Source organism: Myodes glareolus, chromosome 6 (assembly GCF_982192425.1).
Source record: "Myodes glareolus chromosome 6, mMyoGla1.1, whole genome shotgun sequence".
Taxonomy (NCBI): Eukaryota; Metazoa; Chordata; class Mammalia; order Rodentia; family Cricetidae; genus Myodes; species Myodes glareolus.
In genome coordinates, this window is record NC_142031.1 from 102,778,033 (window position 1) to 102,796,606 (window position 18,574).

Sequence of the window (18,574 nt, forward strand, 5' to 3'; positions counted from 1 at the left end):
TAAAGGCATGCACCACCACACCCGGTTTTTCTGTTTGTTTTGTTTTTTTTACATTGTAATTTCTTAATCATCACAGGCACTGAACTCTAAATCAAAAGAAGTTTATTGCAGAGAACAGGATGATTTTTATGTTTCTTCCTTGGTCTGCCTCAGAAGGATTCCTGCCAGGTAACTTCGTCTAAAGCAGCCTTTTTTTGTGGGTCCTTGTTCAGATCAGGAATCAGGATGTGTGGTTGTCGCAACCTTTTGAAAGCAACAAAGAAGTTGAGTGTGACATAGTAATAAAGGGCTTACAGGACCAGAAAGTTCCTTGGCTATGGGAGCTGATCCCCCAGAGTCATTCTGGCTAGAGTTGACACTGCTCACAGAATCTAGCCATCAGACCTTTGGAAACTCATTCTCAGGTTATCTTGTGACTTCAAATCACATGATATGCACATCCAACCTTGTATTTCCTTTGACCTCCAGATTATACCTACCTGCCCACTCCACAGCTCCTCTGGGAGGTTGAGGTAAAAGATAAATGTTGCTAAATACAGCTGAATATTACTAAAATATGCTTGATTTTAGTCTTGGTATCTGTTAGGGAGTAAATGTTATGTTCTAAATGTGTGAAGATGAGTCTTCAAGAACCTGTGTGTGTGTGTGTGTGAGAGAGAGAGAGAGAGAGAGACAGAGACAGAGACAGAGAGAGGGGAGAGAGGAAGGGAGGGAGAGAGGGAGATCTTCCTTTAATCCTAGCACTCCAGAAGCAGAAGCTGTCAGGGATCTGTGAGTTTGAGACCCACCTGGTCTTCACAGCAAATTCCAGTCTAGGAGGAGCACACAGTCATTCCGTCACTTAGTCATGCTAACTACAGAAGTGACAGCCTTTGTATTCTGACTACACTTAGCATCTGAGGACACCTAGGCTAGGGGAAACTACCTTTACAGAACATGCTTACTGCTTCCTTCCTTGTTCGTCTGTTTCTTTTTTAAGAAAGAGAATGCTGGAGACTGAATTTCACACATGATAGGTAAATACTCTCCACTAGGCTACATCCTAGTCCTAGAACACCAGGCTACATCCAGAACATGTTTTAATGAACAGCTAGAGAAAAAGTTAAATTACTCAGTAATCATATCCTATAAATATACATTGGAATGGTAAAGGTATCTTTAATTTAGCCCCAGGAAGCACTGTCTCATTTTTGTACTTCTTCCTTAATCTCTCCAAGTTCCAGTCCAACTTTTATAATCAGAAGTAGGACCATCATCCATCCAGGCTCCTTAAGACAAAAACCTCAAGAACACAGTTGTCATTGGTTTCTTGCTTTCACTTGTTTCTCATGTCAAACATTAATAGCTTTGTTATCTTGCTCTCTCCTTAGGTCCCATGACCACACAGCCATCACTAGACATCAAGGTACTGTGCTCCTGATCCAGTGACCTGGTCTACTAGCCAGACTGTTTTGGCCTGCATATAATTGGCTACAAAGCAGCCATGTCTTCTTTTATAGTGTCACTTTGTCAGGTGTCATGGTGCACACCTGGAATCCTAGCACGTGGGAGGTGGAGGCAAAAGGATAAAGAATTCAAAGCTACCCTTAGCTATATAAAGAGTTCAAGGCCAGTCTAGGCTACATGAAATCATGAAATCCTGTTTCTAAGAAACTAGACAACAACCAATTAAAAAAAAAGGAAAATAATAAAAGCCTTCCCCCAAAGTCACTTAGGTATGTGTATAATGAATGGCTTCTGAGTGGTATCGACCTCTTCTCCAGTCCCCTCTTGTCAGCCTCATTCCCTCCTCAAGCTGCTGTGTCAATCTTCTCCCTGGATATGCTTCCCCTAAAACTCTCCGTGGTCTACCCTCAGTTCCTTTCCTTTTTTTTTATTTTTTACTTTTATTTTTTTTTATTTTTCAAGACAGGATTTCTCTGTGTAGCCCTGGCTGTCCTGGAACTCAATTTATAGACCAGGCTGGCTTCGAACTCACAGAGGTATTCCTGTCTCTGTTTCCCAACTGCTGGAATTGAAGATGTGCTCCATCATTGGTGTAGGAGGGTCTTCTTCCTATGTGTTGCTTTCATTGGTCAAAAAAAGAAACTGCCTTGGACTTTTAATAGGACAGCAGTTTAGATAGGTGGAGTAGACTGACAGAATGCTGGGAGAAAGAAAGCAGAGTCAGGCAGACGCCATGGCTCTCCTCTCCAAGATGGACACTGATTAGACTCATGCCAGTAAGCCCCAATCAAGTGGCGATACAGATTATTAGAAATTAGAAATGGGTTGAATCAATATGTGAGAGTTAGCCAATAAGAGGCTAAATATAATGGGCCAGGCAGTGTTTAAATGAATACAATTTGTTGTTGTTATTTCGGCATATAAGCTAGCTGTGGCTGGCAGCCGGGTGTCAGGAACACAGCCCACCGCTCCTTTTACAACATATCATGCCATCCCATCCTCAGTTTCTAAGGCCACTGTACAATGTCATCTCTTCCAGGAAGCCTTTCCTGGTTTCTCTATTTAAAATGGTGCCCTCGGGACTGGAGAGATGACTCAGAGGTTAAGAGCATTGCCTGCGCTTCCAAAGGTCCTGAGTTCAATTCCCAGCAACCACATGGTGGCTCACAACCATCTGTAATGGGGTCTGGTGCCCTCTTCTGGCCTGCAGGCATACACACAGACAGAATACTGTATACATAATAATAAATAAATATTTTTTAAAAAAATAAAATGGTGCCCTCATCCATCCCCTTCCTTGCTGTCCTTCTCTACTTTCTTCTCCTTACTTCATCAACTCACCTGTTCTACATTTATTTTGATTGTTCTCTATCTTTACCGTCAAAAGCTCAACAATGGCAGAGATTTCCCTGAGGTTCACCATTATGGATCCAGCCTCTTACATGCTGTCTGACTCAGAACAGGTATTTGTTAAGATGTAGGCTACAAAGTAAGCAATCACATGGAAAAAAAGAACTAAACAATGACAGGCAAAGACGGCAAAACAGAGTGCTGACAGGTTTAGTAAACTCTCAGGAATGGATAAAACAAATCCCCTCGGAGAAGAGACTGTCCCCATCGTACGGGACACAGCAATGGGAAGGGAAACTGAAGTGTAATATTACCCTCTAGACCTACTTGTGTCAGACTAGCTCTGTCACATGACACCACAGAACTGGAGTTTCTGTGGGATGGAGGTCTCTATGAACACCTGTATCTCTAGGCAGTCTACATTTGGGAGCTGTTACTTTCCTTCTTAGAGCTTACTGCTTTTAGTATTGGCCCTTTTTAAAACTAATTCTTGATTTGAATTAAAAGAAACATTTCAGGGAGCCTGGCTTGACTAAGGTAAATCAGAGAAAGAGGGTAGAGGTAGTAGACAGATTACCCAATCAAGAGTCAACTTGGGAGAGCCAAGGAAGTACTAGAACATTTGGGAAGTCCACTATGTGGCTCTATCAGGCTGTAAGGACACTTTCCACTGCCTCTGAATGATACTGGTCTTAGTTTCTTCTACTACCCACTAACGATGTGCTCAACAGCATCCTGGCTTCTGCAAAGCCTACCATATCAAGAAGTTCCCAGCTGCTTGGACTGGGTGTCAGCAAGTGCTGTTCTGTGTATCACAAAATGGGACTGACTGTGCCAGCTCTCACCGCATCCTGGTCCCTGTTCCTTTCTACCTCCTGGCAGAGGGCTGCAGAAGAATGGCAACCTTCAGCACTGATCCCTTTGGAACTTGGGTTTTTCCCTTCCTGGAGACACAGATCTTCACTGTCCAGAGAGGAAAGTCCTTTGTTTCTGTAGGAAGAACCAGGAGCAATCCTTTTAACATTTAATTCAGTAGAAGAACTTAACGTTTTCATTTAAACTCTAAGTTTATGAGATCTGTATGAACTCACATTCTTATGAAAAGTAAAAGGTAACCACCTTGTTGTAGTATTATATTTGTTGAAACTATATAATCAACAGCTGAGTGATAGTCCTTTGTCCTGAACAATGCCCTCAGCATTGTACATTTGCTATCCCTGAGAAGCTCCAAACTGACCTAAAATCAGCCTGACCTAGTGAAATTGGTCCTCCAAATACTGGTCAGAGTGACTCTGTCTTGCAGCATGCTGCCATTGTTAGGTATTCTTATGCCAGACTTCAGCTAAATAAGCCACCCTTTCCATTCCTGCACAGTGTCTGCCAAGACAGAGCCTTTAAGAAGAAGGATGGAGCACACATTCATGTATCTTTCTTTCCTAGAGTCTGTTTTCTGTGTCCCATGTTGTCCATGCCATAGTTGCCTATGCTGCTGGTAGGTAGCACTCCAAACCCAGGTTTACATGAATCCTGCTTAAGACTTAAAGTTGTACACAGGGCTAGTAAAGGGTGGTGCTACAACTAGGAAGAGAGAGGGAAGAGTGGAGTGGGCCATGCTTACTCACTGCTCCATAACTAACCTCTAATAAATTCACTGTACTCATTAAAATGAACTTGATCGAAAGGGAGGCAGGCATATCTTAATCCCAGCACTGGGGAGGCAGAAGCAAGTGGATTTCTGTGTTCCAGACCAGCCTGGTCTACAGAGTAAGTTCTAGAACAGCCAGGGCCACACAGAGAAATTGTTTGGAAAAGCAAAACAAAAGGATAAACTTGAATAAGTCATTTTGGGGTTGTTGGCACTGGTCCAGTTTGGGGGCAGGTATTAACTGTATAACTCCCCCCAAATTACACAACACCTGCTTTCTCCACACCTATTGCTATCACTGGGCTACTTCTCTCATTCATGGAACCTAGTCTTACTCCTTTTCCAGAGGGAGTTGGAAGACTAAAGCCTCTAGTCTAAAACAAAAGTTCCAGGTATCCAACAATGCAAACAATTGTCTGAGTCACACTCTGAGAGGTTTATGAAAACCTTCTTTGTCCTGTTGACAGAAATTACAATTAAGATGTTGATTATTGGGTCAACAAGATGGGTCAGTAGTAAGAACACTTACTGTCAAGTCTGATGATTTGAGTTTGATCCATGGGACTTACATGGCAGAAGAAGAGAACTTGGGCGAATTCTGCCTCTGTGCTGTAATACACACTTTCATGTTCACATTCTCTCTCTCCCTCCCTCCCTCCCTCCTTCCCTCCGTCCCTCCTTCTTCCTCTCTTTCCCATTTCTCTGTCACACACAATATATATAAATACATAAATAAATATAACTTAATCTCTGCCTTGAATGTTGGAATTAAAGGTGTGTGCCACCACCACCCAGCTGGATCTATGTTTTCATTTCTTCTGAATATAAACCTGGCAGTAGGCTGGGAATAATAGTATATGTCTTTAATCCCAGCACTCTAGAGGCAGAGTCAAAAATGAATTCTAGGTCAGCCAGGGGACTAAACAGTGAGAACCATGTTTCACACCACACACACACACACACACACACACACACACACACACACACCCCACTCAAATAAAATCAGCAGTAGAACTATGCCACATGGTAATGTAATGTTTACCATTCTGGAAAGCTGACAAACTGTTTCCCAAAGTTTCTGCACTATTTTTAACTCCCTCTAGCAATGATGAAGGATTCTATTATTTTTAATCAGATTATGAGAAGTTACCTTTTTCTATAACTATGTAGAGAAATCTCTATCCCCACACCGTTTTCTCAGGAAGATCTTGCTATGTAGCCCAGGCTATATCCAAAATTAAGATCTTCCTGCTTCAGCCTCTCAAGTACTGGAATACAGGTATGTACTACCACCCAGCTCTTTTGTGTATGAAACCTCTCATTTTTAACTAATCAGTACCTAATAACTTATTTCCCATGTTGCACACATAGTTCTATGAATTACTTCCCTGCTGTACCTTTTCACTCTGGCACAGGTCTTTTTCTGACTATACCTGCCAAAACTAGTCTCAATCTAAAATTCTCATAACTTTAGTACAAGTTGTTAACCATCTCCCCCAGCCCCATTTTTGTATTTGTTGCTTTTGTGCTATGTGTTCCTTCAAACAAAGAAAAGTCTCCTAACCCTGACATTGTGTGAGGCCTTGGCACTAACTCAAGCAATCTGAAAGGCTGGTAGGGAAGGCAACATAGCTAAGCATCTTAAATGAAAGGAGAGCAAAGTTATAAAACAAGAGGCTTACTTGTAACTGACCGCCTTTTCTTCCTTCTGGAATTCCACAATATCAGGCACCCTTCTCCGTGGATTCAAATCAAAACTACCAGCATTAAAATTCACCTTCACTTTGACCCTTTAACAAGAAAGTATGTGTCAGGTCATTGGGAAACAGTGCTCATTTGAATTTAAACTTTAATGATCATTAGATACTGACTGCTATAAATATGATCCAAAATACCAACACTTGATCCTGCTATACTTTCTCAATGATACTAGCTGTTTAAGAGCTTCTGAAACCATGATGGAGACTGGTGTGCTGTTCGCTGAGAACTAAGATTAGGCAGGTGAAGTTGAACCCCTCCCTCTAATCCTTGGGAGTTTACACTCTAATGTAGAAAGAAGTCATAAAGTCAGATGTAGTAGAACAGGCCTGTATTATCTGCCCTTGGGAGGCAGAGGCAAGAAGACTGCCACAAATAGGGCAGCCATAGGAGATAAACACAATGATGACAGCTCTTAAACAGCAGGCTGGAGACAGGCTCAGGGTCAGAGAGCCTGCCCAGCAAGCATGAAATCCTGCATTCAGCACATGAGCTCCAACTTCAAATTTTCTCTGACTTTCTTTCTGACCCTCCAGTATGAAACTGCATAAATCTTTTCTTTGATCATATCAGTCTCTTTATTTTATCCTTCTGCCATCATCCTGAGGCCCTCACATAACATGGATTCCTATTTAAAAACAAACAAGCAAAAACAAGGAAAGTCAGGCCTGGAGACATAGCTAAACTGCAAAACATGCTTTTCCAAATGACCTAAGTTTGGTCCCCAGCAACCACTCTGACAGCTCACAACCACCTGTACCACCAGGATGTGGATGGTATTCTTGTCTGGACTCTGCAGACACCTGCACTCACGTTCCCACACCCATACACAGAATCACATAGATACACAGAAATTCAAAATAAAAACATCTTAAAAACAATAACAACTTAAAAAAAAAAACTCTTTAGAGATCTGGAGAGTTGGATGGCAGCTGGCTTAGCTGTTAAAAGCATTAGCTGGTCTTCCAGAGGACCCAGGTTCAACTTACAATACCCACATGGGCAGTTCACAACTGCCTGAGACTCTAGTTCCAGGGGATCCAATAACTTCTTCTGGCTTCTGTGAGCTTCACACACATGGCATACTTGTTTTTACTGTCTGTAGAGTGCTAAAGGCAACAGCTATAATACCCAAACATAGATCAACTTCTAATAAACCAAGTCCCCCAATACTAATGGGAGGCAGAAGAGGCATGTCAGTTTCTATAAAACAAAACAAAACAAAAACCCTGCATCTGCACTATTTTTCCATCTCAAGTGTCTGATACTCAATCAAAAAAACCCCATAAAATTCGGGTTAGTTGTGGGGTGCATGCCTTTAAATCCAGTACTTAGGAAACAGAGGCAGGAAGATCTCTAGAGCTGAGTTTGAAGCTAACCTGATGTACAAGGGGGAGTTCAAGGACAGCCCAGGGCATGGTGGGAACCTCTCTCAAAAACAAAAACAAAAACAAACAAAAAAGATGACTGTTTTTCCAGAGACCCAGGTTCAATGTTGAAAGTATGCACATGGTGGCTCACACTTAACTCTGGTCTCAGGGTATCCAAAGCCCTCTTCTGTCCTCTGCAGGCACCAGCTATACACGTCATGTAAAAATAGACACGCAGATAAAACACATAAAAATAAATAAATCTTTTAAAATTATAAGGCAAGAAAAAAAACCCAGGCAAAATATAATTCCTAGTCAAGATTTAAAGCAATCAACAGAACCAGACTGACCTAAATTCAGAAATGATCCTAATGTTGGATCTATCAGATCAGAAATTTAAATAATTATAATTAGTATGGCCTTTGGAAAATTCTGGTTGAAAAAGTGGACAATGTGTACTAAAAGATGAAGAATTTTGGAAAAGGTGAAAACTTTGAAAAATCACATGGCAAAGCTAAAGTCATGATATCACAGTTGGTGTCTCTGATGGGTCCACCAGCAGACAGCACACAATAAGGAGGCTCTGTGAACTTACAGACAGTTCAATAGAAATCATCTAACCAAAACACAGTAAGCAAAGTCAACCACTATCCAATACTTACAAAACTGTGGATGTTATCCATGGTCACACATACACAGAACCTCAGAAATTAAAATCAGACAAATGGTACATGAGAAATATTTGAAGTAATAATGGTCTAGATTCTCTCCCCAAGATTAATGAAATATGTATACTGATAAAAATAAAAAATGTCAGAGGACTCTAAGAGGAAAAACTAAGCTTAGAAACCTCATAGCCTACCCAACAAAAACCAAAATTGGAGACTCTGGATAGAACTCAAGAAACACATCACATACAGAGGAACGATAAATTACAGCAGATTTCATTTTCAAAATCATCACTGAAATTGATCACTGTCTCAAGAAAGAATTTTCAAAGTCCAGGAAGCTCACAACTTCTATTACATCAATTATTACCTGCTCTTTTTACAAAATTCACTCTCTATATATCTCATGGGCACTTTAAGCCATTCATTTGGAGTCATGCATTGCCTTGAATTAGAAATACTCGGGAACCTGGACAGCAATTGAGCCTTCTCGATCTCTTTAAATTCTTTCATTGTATAGATTTTGCCTGCAAGAAAATTAGCAACCTAAATCAGCATGCTTAAATGCAACTGCCTTTGCTATCAGGCTAGGAGTCACCTAAGAGCCACGTACCAGTCTCACACTGAAGAAGAGTTCGCTTCTCATCATCCTTGTCATATTGAGCTTTCTTCAAAGGGTCACGGAATGGCGGCATGATAACCTACAAGAGAGGCACACTTCTTTGAGGCCTGGGCTGCAGGTCTGAGTATCAGCATTCAGTCGACCCTACGCACCCTTGTGTTTTCACGCCAGAAGAGTCAAGACATGGGACCTGTTAACATATACCCATTATATGTAACACATTCAAAAGAGATGGGCTCTCTGACACTTTTCTTATGAGGTCATACAGCTTTGAGGGCCTGTCTGCAATCTCCCGCCCTGCTCTGCTCTAAATGCCTCCCTAGGAGCCTCGTTCACTCGCCTCCATCTGCACTGGGTGGCTGTCTTGTCAACTTGTCACAGGTAGGATCACCTGGGAAAAGGGAACCTTAGCTGAGAAAATGCTCCCCTTCCCTTTTGGCTTGCATGTTACTGATGCCCCTACCCATGCAAAACTACAACTAAAGCATGTCTGACGTCTGCTGGTCTGTGACACACCTGGCTCTGACACGCCTTTTGTTCTGGCTGCTTGTGCACACGCTGTCCCTCCACGGCTACAGAACTCTTTCCTGTTTCTTTCTACCGTCATCAGTATCTAAGGCACTCAATGCCTTTAGGTTGTATACACATGTGTGGGAATAGATAAAATAACTTCTGGGTCACAGATCAGCTATAGAGATAAGCATCATAAAAATCATTTGTCTGCAGGAAAATCATTTGTCTGCATTGCAAGGTGTGGTAAATAACTAGAGACTCACTTAAGCCCTGCTGCTCATAGGTGGGTGAATTGACAAATAACCTATCTGTGCTGTACTGCCTCACACAACAGCACGGGAGATGGATTTCTTTAGGAGACAGTAGGCTCAGTGGTAGAATGAATGCTTAATATATAGAAAGAAAAGCAAACATTTGGTTAACACCAACTAGTTTTAAATAGATAAAGAAGTCCAGAAAGATAAATAAAAATGTTAATGAGTTTGTTTGGGGAAGTAGAAATGTTGTGATATTTTGTTTGTTTGTGTTCTGACAAATATCTGACCCCTGGTTTTTATTATCAAGATTAATTATGATCCTATACACTGTGAATATGTGTTGTTCTCATTGGTTGATAAATAAAGCTCCTTTGGCCTATGGGCAAGGCAGGATAGACCCAGGTGAAAATCCAAGCAGAGATACAGATGAAGAAGGGCAGAGCCAGGAAGACACCAGCAGCCATCCTATGAACAAATGCCAACAGACCAATAATGCCAGGGCCACTAGACAATACTTAGATTAATAGAAACTGGTTAATTTAAATGTAAGAGCTAGCAAGAAATAAGCCCATGCCATTGGCCTAACATTTATAATTAATTTTAAGCCTCCCAGTGGTTACTCGAGAACTAGCAGGTGGGAGAGAAACTTCCAGTTACTGGAATTTTATTTTATTTTTTTTATATTCTGAATTTAAAGTTAGTTTTCTCATTTATTATAAGAACTCATCAGAACTCTAATCCCAGCACTTGAGAGGCAGAGGCAGGCGGTTCTCGGTGAGGCCAGCCAGGTCTACATAGTGAGTTCCAGAACAGCCAACACTACATAAAGAGACCCTGTCTCAAAATACAAACAAAACAAAAGAACATATTACTTCTGTAACAAAATCTAAAGTCTTTGAAAATATTTAAACATTTCCTATTACTCAATTATTATACATTTTCACACTTTCTGAGATTAATTCATCTTTGGCCTTTGGGTTATTTATTCCTTTTCTAAAATACTAGGTAGGGAACTACTAACAGTGCTACTGAACTTTAAGAACTCACTCAAGGGCAAGCAACACATAAGTTAAGGACACTTAAAACAATCACACACATACCACCATGGTTAAAAACCTGCCTACCTTCAGAAAATTGGGGTCCTCTTTGCTCCTATAAAAAGGGTCGTACTCTTTTGGATCATAATGCTCTATAAACGCATTTTCCTATAGGAAGGAAATAAAACTGCACATAAGAGGTACACAATTAACTTTGAGGATAACGGAACTCAAAAGTTTAACAGTTTGTCCTCAGTCATAAGGGACAAACCTGAGGCTCTGAGCTACAGTCCCAGCCCTACAAAGTTCCAGTCTTATGCTTCAGAATAGCATCAATGCATCAATGCCATCCCTTCATGAACATGACAGTTTAGTGGGTAAAGGTCCTACCACCAGACTGATGGCCTCAGTACAATCCCTTGAACTAATACAGTAGGAAGAGAACTCTGACTTCCAAGAGCTCATCACACACACACACACACACACACACACACACACACACACACACACACACAGAGAGAGAGAGAGAGAGAGAGAGAGAGAGAGAGAAAGAGAGAGAGAGAGAGAGAGAGAGAGAGAGAGAGAGAGAGAAGAATAAATAAATACAATTTAATTTTTTTAAAGAATAGATTGCTTATATCAGAGTATTGGTTGTACATAAATAGAAGAGGAAGAGGCAGGACTCTGGATGACTGCACAGCCAGTGAGCACAGATAAACATGATTTTTAAACCACTATAAAAGTACAAAATGACCTCTTAGTACCTTCTTATTAACATATCTCAAAAAGTTCTCTAATTCTTGTCGTCTCCTCTTTTTAATCTTCTTATGTGAAGAAACTTTTTCTATAATTTTCTTCTGTAGAGGATCTTCCACACGCTCAACCCATTTTTTATACAGCATTTCTTTTCTTCTTGCATTTAAGAAGTCATGATGATTTAAATACTTATCTAATTCCTAGTAAACAGTGTCAGAAAGAAAAAAAATTATCCTGAAGCTTTTAGCTCCTAAAATTTTATAAAACTTAAACTGCATAGCTTAAATTATTCTTTAGGATAATCCACCACTGGGGGCTGGAGTGATGGCTCAGTGGTTAAGAGCACTGGTCACTCTTCCAGAGGCCCAGAGTTCAATTCCCAGCCACCTCATCAGTGGCTTACTACCATCTATAATGGGATCTGATGCTCTCTTCTGGTATACAGGCATACATAGCACTCACAGCAAAACAAACAAACAAACAAACAAACAAATAAATAAGGCTTTCATCATTTGGCACATACTGCCAAAAACAAGGATACATGGACAATGGAGGCACATGCCCACCCTCTTGATAATCAAATACGCTGGGTCAGTGAGATGACTTAGCAGGTGAATAAGTTTGTCCCTTAAGCCTGGCAACCTAAGTGTGACCCCCAGAACCCATATAATGGTGAAGAAGAGAACCAATTATGTAAAGTTGTCTATGACTTCCACATGTGTGCCATGGCATGTGTGTCCACATATATCATACATACACATATATACAATAACAATAAATAAAAATTTTATTTAAGCTGGGCAGAGGTGGTGCATGGGATGTAGAGCCAGTCAGATTTCTGAGCTTGAGGTTAGCCTGATATACAGAGCAAGTTCCAGGATAGCTAAGGCTACACAGGAAAACCTGATCTCAAAACTAAATTAAATTAAATTAAAATAGATCAAATATACCACACAGTGGGAGGAGAGAAAATATAGAAACTTTGCATACATTATAAGTGAAGTCATTCTAGCAAAATTATTTTATGAGTGTGTGTGTGTGATATACACGTACATGTGTGGGCAGGTACAACACTGAAGAAAGTCCCCCAAAGCACAGGAGATTGGCAGTCATTAAAACACTCTCAGAGATGTGTTCCACTTAATCCCAATTGCTAATGAGTGTTTTTAATTCTATTTTCTAATTATTTAAAACTTCAAGTTTTACTCAAAGTTGTTAAGTAGAAACTACATGGAAAATAAAAAAAATATTTAAGATGCATTTTGTAGCTAATTCTTACCTTCATTACATAATTTTCTCTGTATAAAATTGATTGAACAGCTGCATCAGTGTCTTCTTTAGCTAAAGCCTAAAAGAACGGAATTAGTTCAAAAATCAGATCTTGAAAAATCATTAGCATTATCTGAGCTTATTATATTTTTATATGAAAGGCATATCCCTGAAACATTCTGTTATTATATTTTTATATGAAAGGCATATCCCTGAAACATTCTCTGTAAATCCAATGTTTCTGTATCACTAAGTGCTTTGTCAAAGACTCTTTTTATCTTTCTGCGCTTGGTAACAGCTCATTGTAGGGCAAAAAAAAAAAAAAAATTCACCTCACAGGCATTTTGAGTCCCAGAACAATCAAATGACTTGCCAGAGTCATGTCATAGTAGAACCCTTTTCCCACATCTGGCAAATGTTTTTACCTTTCTGGGTTAAGATAGACACGCACAGGCCTCTACATGACAGACTAATCTCTCTGTATGTCTAATGGAAGACTATGAGTTTCACACACCTTAGGCAAACCTAATCCTAGAAAAAAGTTACTAAAATAAAACAACACAAGGTCAGAGAAAGGCTTCATTACATTTCCTATTTCTATTCTTACTCTTTTATAACGAATTTACCTACTGATTTGACTTTGAAAATTGCTTTTTAAAAACAAAAATGTAGAGCCTGGCATGGTGGCACACATCTTCAATCCCAGCACTCAGGAGGCAGGCAGGCCTCTGTGAGTTCGAGGGCAGCCTGGTCTACCAAGTGAGTTCCAGGACAACCGGGGCTACACAGAGAAACTCTGTCTTGAAGAAACCAACCCATCAATCAATCAATAAATGAACAAATACTAAAATGTAAAGACTGTGGATAATATGAGTCATGGATTACATTTTTTATCCACAAACTTATAAATAAATATGAAATATAAAAGTATAATCAAATATATGGCTGGATCTTTACAAAATATAAGAATGGTGGATTGAAATAGAGACATTTGCTCTTAAAGTCTTCTTACACTGTTCTAAGACAGGATCTTAGACTGTAGGCCAGACTGGCCAGGACTCATTATATAGCCCTGGCTGACCTCAAACTAGTGCCAATCCAGTCCTCGTCTTGGTCTCCCAAGTGCTGGGATTACAGGCCTGTGTATGTTTCTCTAACTAATTTTCTATAACAATCTACCAGCTTGATAGACTGAAACATTTTTTCTCAAAGGCAATACAGTCATACATATAATTGAAATAAATACATTTATTATTAATGAAGACCTTGTAACCGCCTAATAAATTTATGTATTTTTGTGTGGGCTTGGTGGGCTTTTTCGTTGTTGTTCATTTTGAGACAGGGAATCACTTTATAGCCCTGGCTGTTCTAAAACTCACTATGTAGACCAGATTATCCTCAAATTCAGAGATCTGCCTGCCTCTCTGACTCCTGAGTACTGGGTTTAAAGTTGTATGCCACCAAACACAACTGAACCACAATTCAAACTCAAATATGTGTCTACTATTTTGTGGGTAATGGAGTCTGATTATGTATTCTAGACTAGCCTAAATCTTGTTCAGGAGTCTTAGACTTGTGATCCTCCTGCCTCAACTTGTCAAGTGCAAGGACTACAGGTATGAACCAATATCATTGGTTCCAGAATTCATTTTCTTTCCTCCTTTTGTACAGAGAGTTGCTGATTTTGACAAGATTGCTGTCCTCAACAAAGATGGGTGGTGGATTAATGTTCTAGCTTCCAACTAAAATAAAACAAACAAAACAAAACAACACAAAAACAGCAATCTGAAGGCCCTGGAGAGTGGCCCAAAGTGCCCACACAGTCCCATCCCTTCGTGCCCAACTAGTTTCAGCCAGAGCTAATGGAGGTCGAGAAAACTCCCATGAATGCAGTCTTACTGACTGGTAACTATGGAAGATGTTTTCCTTAGCAGTGCTGGAGATTAAGCTTGTGCAAGCTAGGCAAGTGCTCTATCACTGAACCACACCCTCAGGCCCAACCATTATGAGATGGGAGATAAGAGAAGACATCTCTAAGAGGGTCACATAAAGAGTGCTGCAAAGCCCACGAAAGGACGGGCAAAATCTCCGGTAAGCGCTTGCCCTCTCTGTGGATCGGGCTCTATGTAGTAAAACCAAAGCTTAAGAAAAGCAGAGTGGCTTCACCTGCTGCCAACAGGAAGACAAAATTTGGAGCCTGAACTCAGCAAAGTTAAGTGTCTGGGAAGTTTAATATTCCTCACAATGACATAAAAGAATCAAGGTCCTCTAAAATGCATCATTCACACTGCCTAAAATAGACACAGAGGAAAAGGAAAATGTGACTTAAGAAAAACATCAGCAATACTAGGATGGTCCATTTGTTGTAACTGAAATATAAGGCCTTTGGGGGTGTGGGCATGGTACACCTGCCCTAATTCTAGTTATTCCAGGTTCTTGTGAGGTTGAAGCAGGAAGACAAAGAGTTGAATGTCAGGCTACACTATACAGTAAGGTCCTATCTAAAAGAAAAAAAAGAAGAGGTGGGGAGATTTTGGAATGGGTAAAAATATGCTAAAAATGAAAGAACAGACTTAGCAAACAAACAGAAGCAAGAAAAGTGGAAAAATCCAGTTCTTACGTTTTAAAAAGACACAAATTTTAGTGAGTTTAACAGAAGATTGAAGATGACATAAACAAGAATTATGACATAAACAAGACGGTACAGCACTAGAAATAACTGACTTCAGACCTAGGCTTAGTGACACATCTGGAAACCCAGGCCGCAGAAGGCTGAGGCAGGAGCACTGGAGTCTGAGAACAGCATGGACAACGCAGAGACTTGTCAGAGAGACAGAAGTGGGGGTGTGAGGAGGGAAGGAAGGAAATAATACCTGAAAGAGGAAGGGCATTTTCAGAAACTGTCAGCCCACAAATACAAGAAGTTCAATAAACTCCAAGTAGTGGAGAAATTGGAGCCTTCATACACTGCTGAGAATATAAAATGGTGCAGTTGTCCTGGAAATCTCTTTGCTCATTTCCCAAAACGTTAGGTACAGGTCCTATGTTACAAAAGAACTGAAAACATGTTCACACTAAAAGTCGTATACAAATGTTCATGAGAACAATGTTCATAACAACAAAACACTAGAAACAACTCAAATGTTCAGTCCCTGATGAAATAAAATGTGGCATCCAAGCACTGAGATAGTATTTGGTCATGAAAAGGAAGATTTAGGATGCCGGGCGGTGGTGGTGCACGCCTTTAATCCCAGCACTCGGGAGGCAGAGGCAGGCGAATTTTTGTGAGTTTGAGGCCAGCCTGGTCTACAAGAGCTAGAGCCAGGACAGGCTCCAAAGCTACAGAGAAACCCTGTCTTGAAAAACCAAAAAAGAAAGAAAGAAAGAAAGAGAGAGAGAGAGAGAGAGAGAGAGAGAGAGAGAGAGAGAGAGAGAGAGAAAGAAAGAAAGAAAAAAGAGGACGTAGGAGCTAAAGAGAAAGTTTGGTGGTGAAGAGTGCTTGTTCCTCTTCCAGAGGACCATAATGAGATCAGTTCTCAGCCCCACATCAGGTATCTTACAACCGTCATAATTCCAGCTCCAAGGGTCCCAACACCCCCTTCTGACGTATGCAAACACCTGTACACACACATATAAAAAACTGTCTAAAAAGCATGAGTGCATAGTTGAACTTTGAAAACATTATTTCAAGGGAAAGAAGTCAGTCACAAAGGACCATATGCCATGTACGACTCATTTGTATAAATGCCTAGGATAGGCAAATTCACAGAAATAGAAAGTAGAGGGCAAAGAGAATGAGGAGCGATTGCCGAAGGAAATAGCTTCTTCTTAGGAATGATGAAAATATTCTAGAATAGTAGAAGTGACAAAGCCTTGTGAAAAAAACTGAAAGGATACTTAATTGTACATTTTAAAGAAGTGACTATAATGATCTATATATCTCATATTAAAATATATCTCATATTATATCTCAATATTAAAATTTCAATAATAACCTAATTCTAGAAAGAACAAAATATTTGAATAAACTTCACCAAAGATAAATAGCAAGCAAAGATGTCTTAATGACTTATTAGGTTAACAGTCTTTTAACTATACAATAAAACTTAATACTATACCAAATGTTGGCTAGAACATGAAAAAAACTGTAACTATCATACGCTGCTAGTGGGAATGTAAAATAACAACTTTGGGAAATAGTTTGACAGCTTCGCAAAATGTTAATTTACCTCACAACTAAATGTTACCCATGGAAAATGAAAAATGTCCATACCATGGCATGAATGTGAATGCTTAAAAGAGCTTTATTTTTTATTTATTTATTTTTATTTTCGGTGTTTCAAGACAGGGTTTCTCTGTGTAGCTCTGACTGTCCTGGAACTCTGTAGACAAGGCTGGCCTTGAACTCACAAAGATTCGCCTGTCTCTGCCTCCTTAGTGCTAGGATTAAAGGTGCACCACCATTGCCCAGTTAGAAAATCTTTTAATTGCTCCAAATTGGAAACAACCCAAATGCCCATCAATAAGATGGACAAATTGGAACATAGTCATTGAGGAGACGGGTAGTTGCTAAGAAGAGGACTGGAATTTTTTAAAAAATGTAAGTTTTTTCTGCATAAAACTTTTTAAGAATAAGCAAAACCATAATGACAGCGTGGTTACAGGAAATGAGGGAAATGGGGGAGGGTACTGCAAAGGACATGAGGAAACTGGGAATATTGAATATATTTGTTATCTTGATGTGTAACAATGATTTCGGGAACATACACATGTCAAAACTTAGCAAATTATGCACTTTAAGTGTATGTATTTATTGTATATCAATTATACCTTAATAAAAATGTTTGGAAAAAACATATCCAAGTTTCAGTGGATGTTTAACAGCTTTGCTATATTAGAAAAGATTTATAAATCAGTGGCTTGTGATTCTACTTTAAGCAGCTCTCCACTGAGCAGCAAAGGAGTAGAACAGGGAAGAAAAGGGCCAAAGTTAGTACAAAACACCTCTCTAAGCAAAGACCTCAAAAGTCATACACTATACCTCCATAAAAGAAAGCGACTGTGGTTCCAACCATTCTTTGGAGCTCTTGCGCTTAGGAAGTGTGCCCATTACCAGATCATATTGGCTCCCATTTTTCATTGTGGTCACCAAGTAACAGGGTCCCTAGAAAAGCTAAAACAGCGTTTATTTTGTAATTAAAATTCACAATAGTTTTTTTTTTTATTTTATAATCAACACTCATGACCTTGGGCACCCGTGGAATGAGTCTTCAAAAACGGACCATCCTTGTTTCCCTTCCGGTTGCCATGAAACAGGGGTCTTTTGGAGACCTCAAGGCTTTGGGTCAGTCTCTAGGAATCTCATCCCCAGCAGTTCCCTAAATCTGATAATCTACAGGGGCACAAATGAGCTCTCGGAGAAGAGAATTTTGGACGAATTTCAGGTCTTCAAGCTCCAAGAGGCTCCAAGCCCTCCCCAGGGTCCGCATGTGAGGGGGAAGGCGACTTCTGAGGCTGTCCCCACGGTGGATCTAGGGCACCAGGCTCGCTCACCAGGGTGTAGGGCCCGCGAGGCCCGGTCCCCGCTCCGCCCGCTGACGCAGACAGTGTGCGCGAGGCGGCCAGGCCGTGCAGGCCTCGACCAGGCCCTTCAAGCCCCCTCTGGCGGCAGAGCTTTCGGCTCTCCGGCAGCACAGTGCGCCCGCGGCCCCAGCCCGAGACCGTGGCTTCAGAACGCGCGAACGTTAGGGCCTCGGTCTCCTGGACGCGGTCCCACGCGCCCCACGGCCACGAGGGCAGACGAGAACGCGCGCGCACCTCGTCGAGCAGCACCGAGGACCGCGTCCCGGAAACCTGAGCGGGGGCCGGCCTCGCGCTAACAAG

The 18,574-nt window shown here is 40.7% G+C and overlaps 1 protein-coding gene across 13 annotated transcripts; it reads right to left on the reverse strand.

Moving 5' to 3' along the window:
• Positions 1-85: 85 nt before the first annotated feature.
• Positions 86-18,540, reverse strand: Fam228b (family with sequence similarity 228 member B). 13 transcript variants are annotated; one of them, XR_007232542.3, is made up of 10 exons: positions 18,245-18,532; positions 17,733-17,864; positions 12,702-12,770; positions 11,431-11,622; positions 10,754-10,834; positions 8,851-8,938; positions 8,608-8,764; positions 6,124-6,231; positions 3,552-3,786; positions 86-243 (listed from the first exon to the last, which is right to left on the reverse strand). XR_007232542.3 is itself a non-coding variant. In XM_048436660.3 (10 exons), exons 2-10 carry the CDS (start codon positions 17,829-17,831, stop codon positions 214-216), a joined length of 984 nt encoding a protein of 327 aa, XP_048292617.2. In that variant the 5' UTR covers positions 17,832-17,864; positions 18,509-18,540; the 3' UTR covers positions 86-213. The 13 variants fall into 13 exon arrangements, 12 of the variants coding, with proteins under 12 accessions (XP_048292617.2, XP_048292619.2, XP_048292616.2 ...); XM_048436660.3 differs by having other exon boundaries at positions 3,627-3,786; positions 18,509-18,540; XM_048436662.3 differs by having other exon boundaries at positions 3,669-3,786.
• Positions 18,541-18,574: the final 34 nt, after the last annotated feature.

Excerpts from the sequence above, each read along its gene's own strand:
- Fam228b (XM_048436660.3), bottom strand. The coding sequence starts at position 17,831 with ATGAAAAATGGGAGCCAATATGATCTGGTAATGGGCACACTTCCTAAG. Across the intron at positions 8,939-10,753 it reads AGGACCCCAATTTTCTGAAG|GTTATCATGCCGCCATTCCG; the intron begins GTAGGCAGGTTT and ends CCTCTCTTGTAG. Across the intron at positions 244-3,626 it reads ATGCGGTGAGAGCTGGCACA|GTTGCGACAACCACACATCC; the intron begins GTCAGTCCCATT and ends TGCTTTCAAAAG.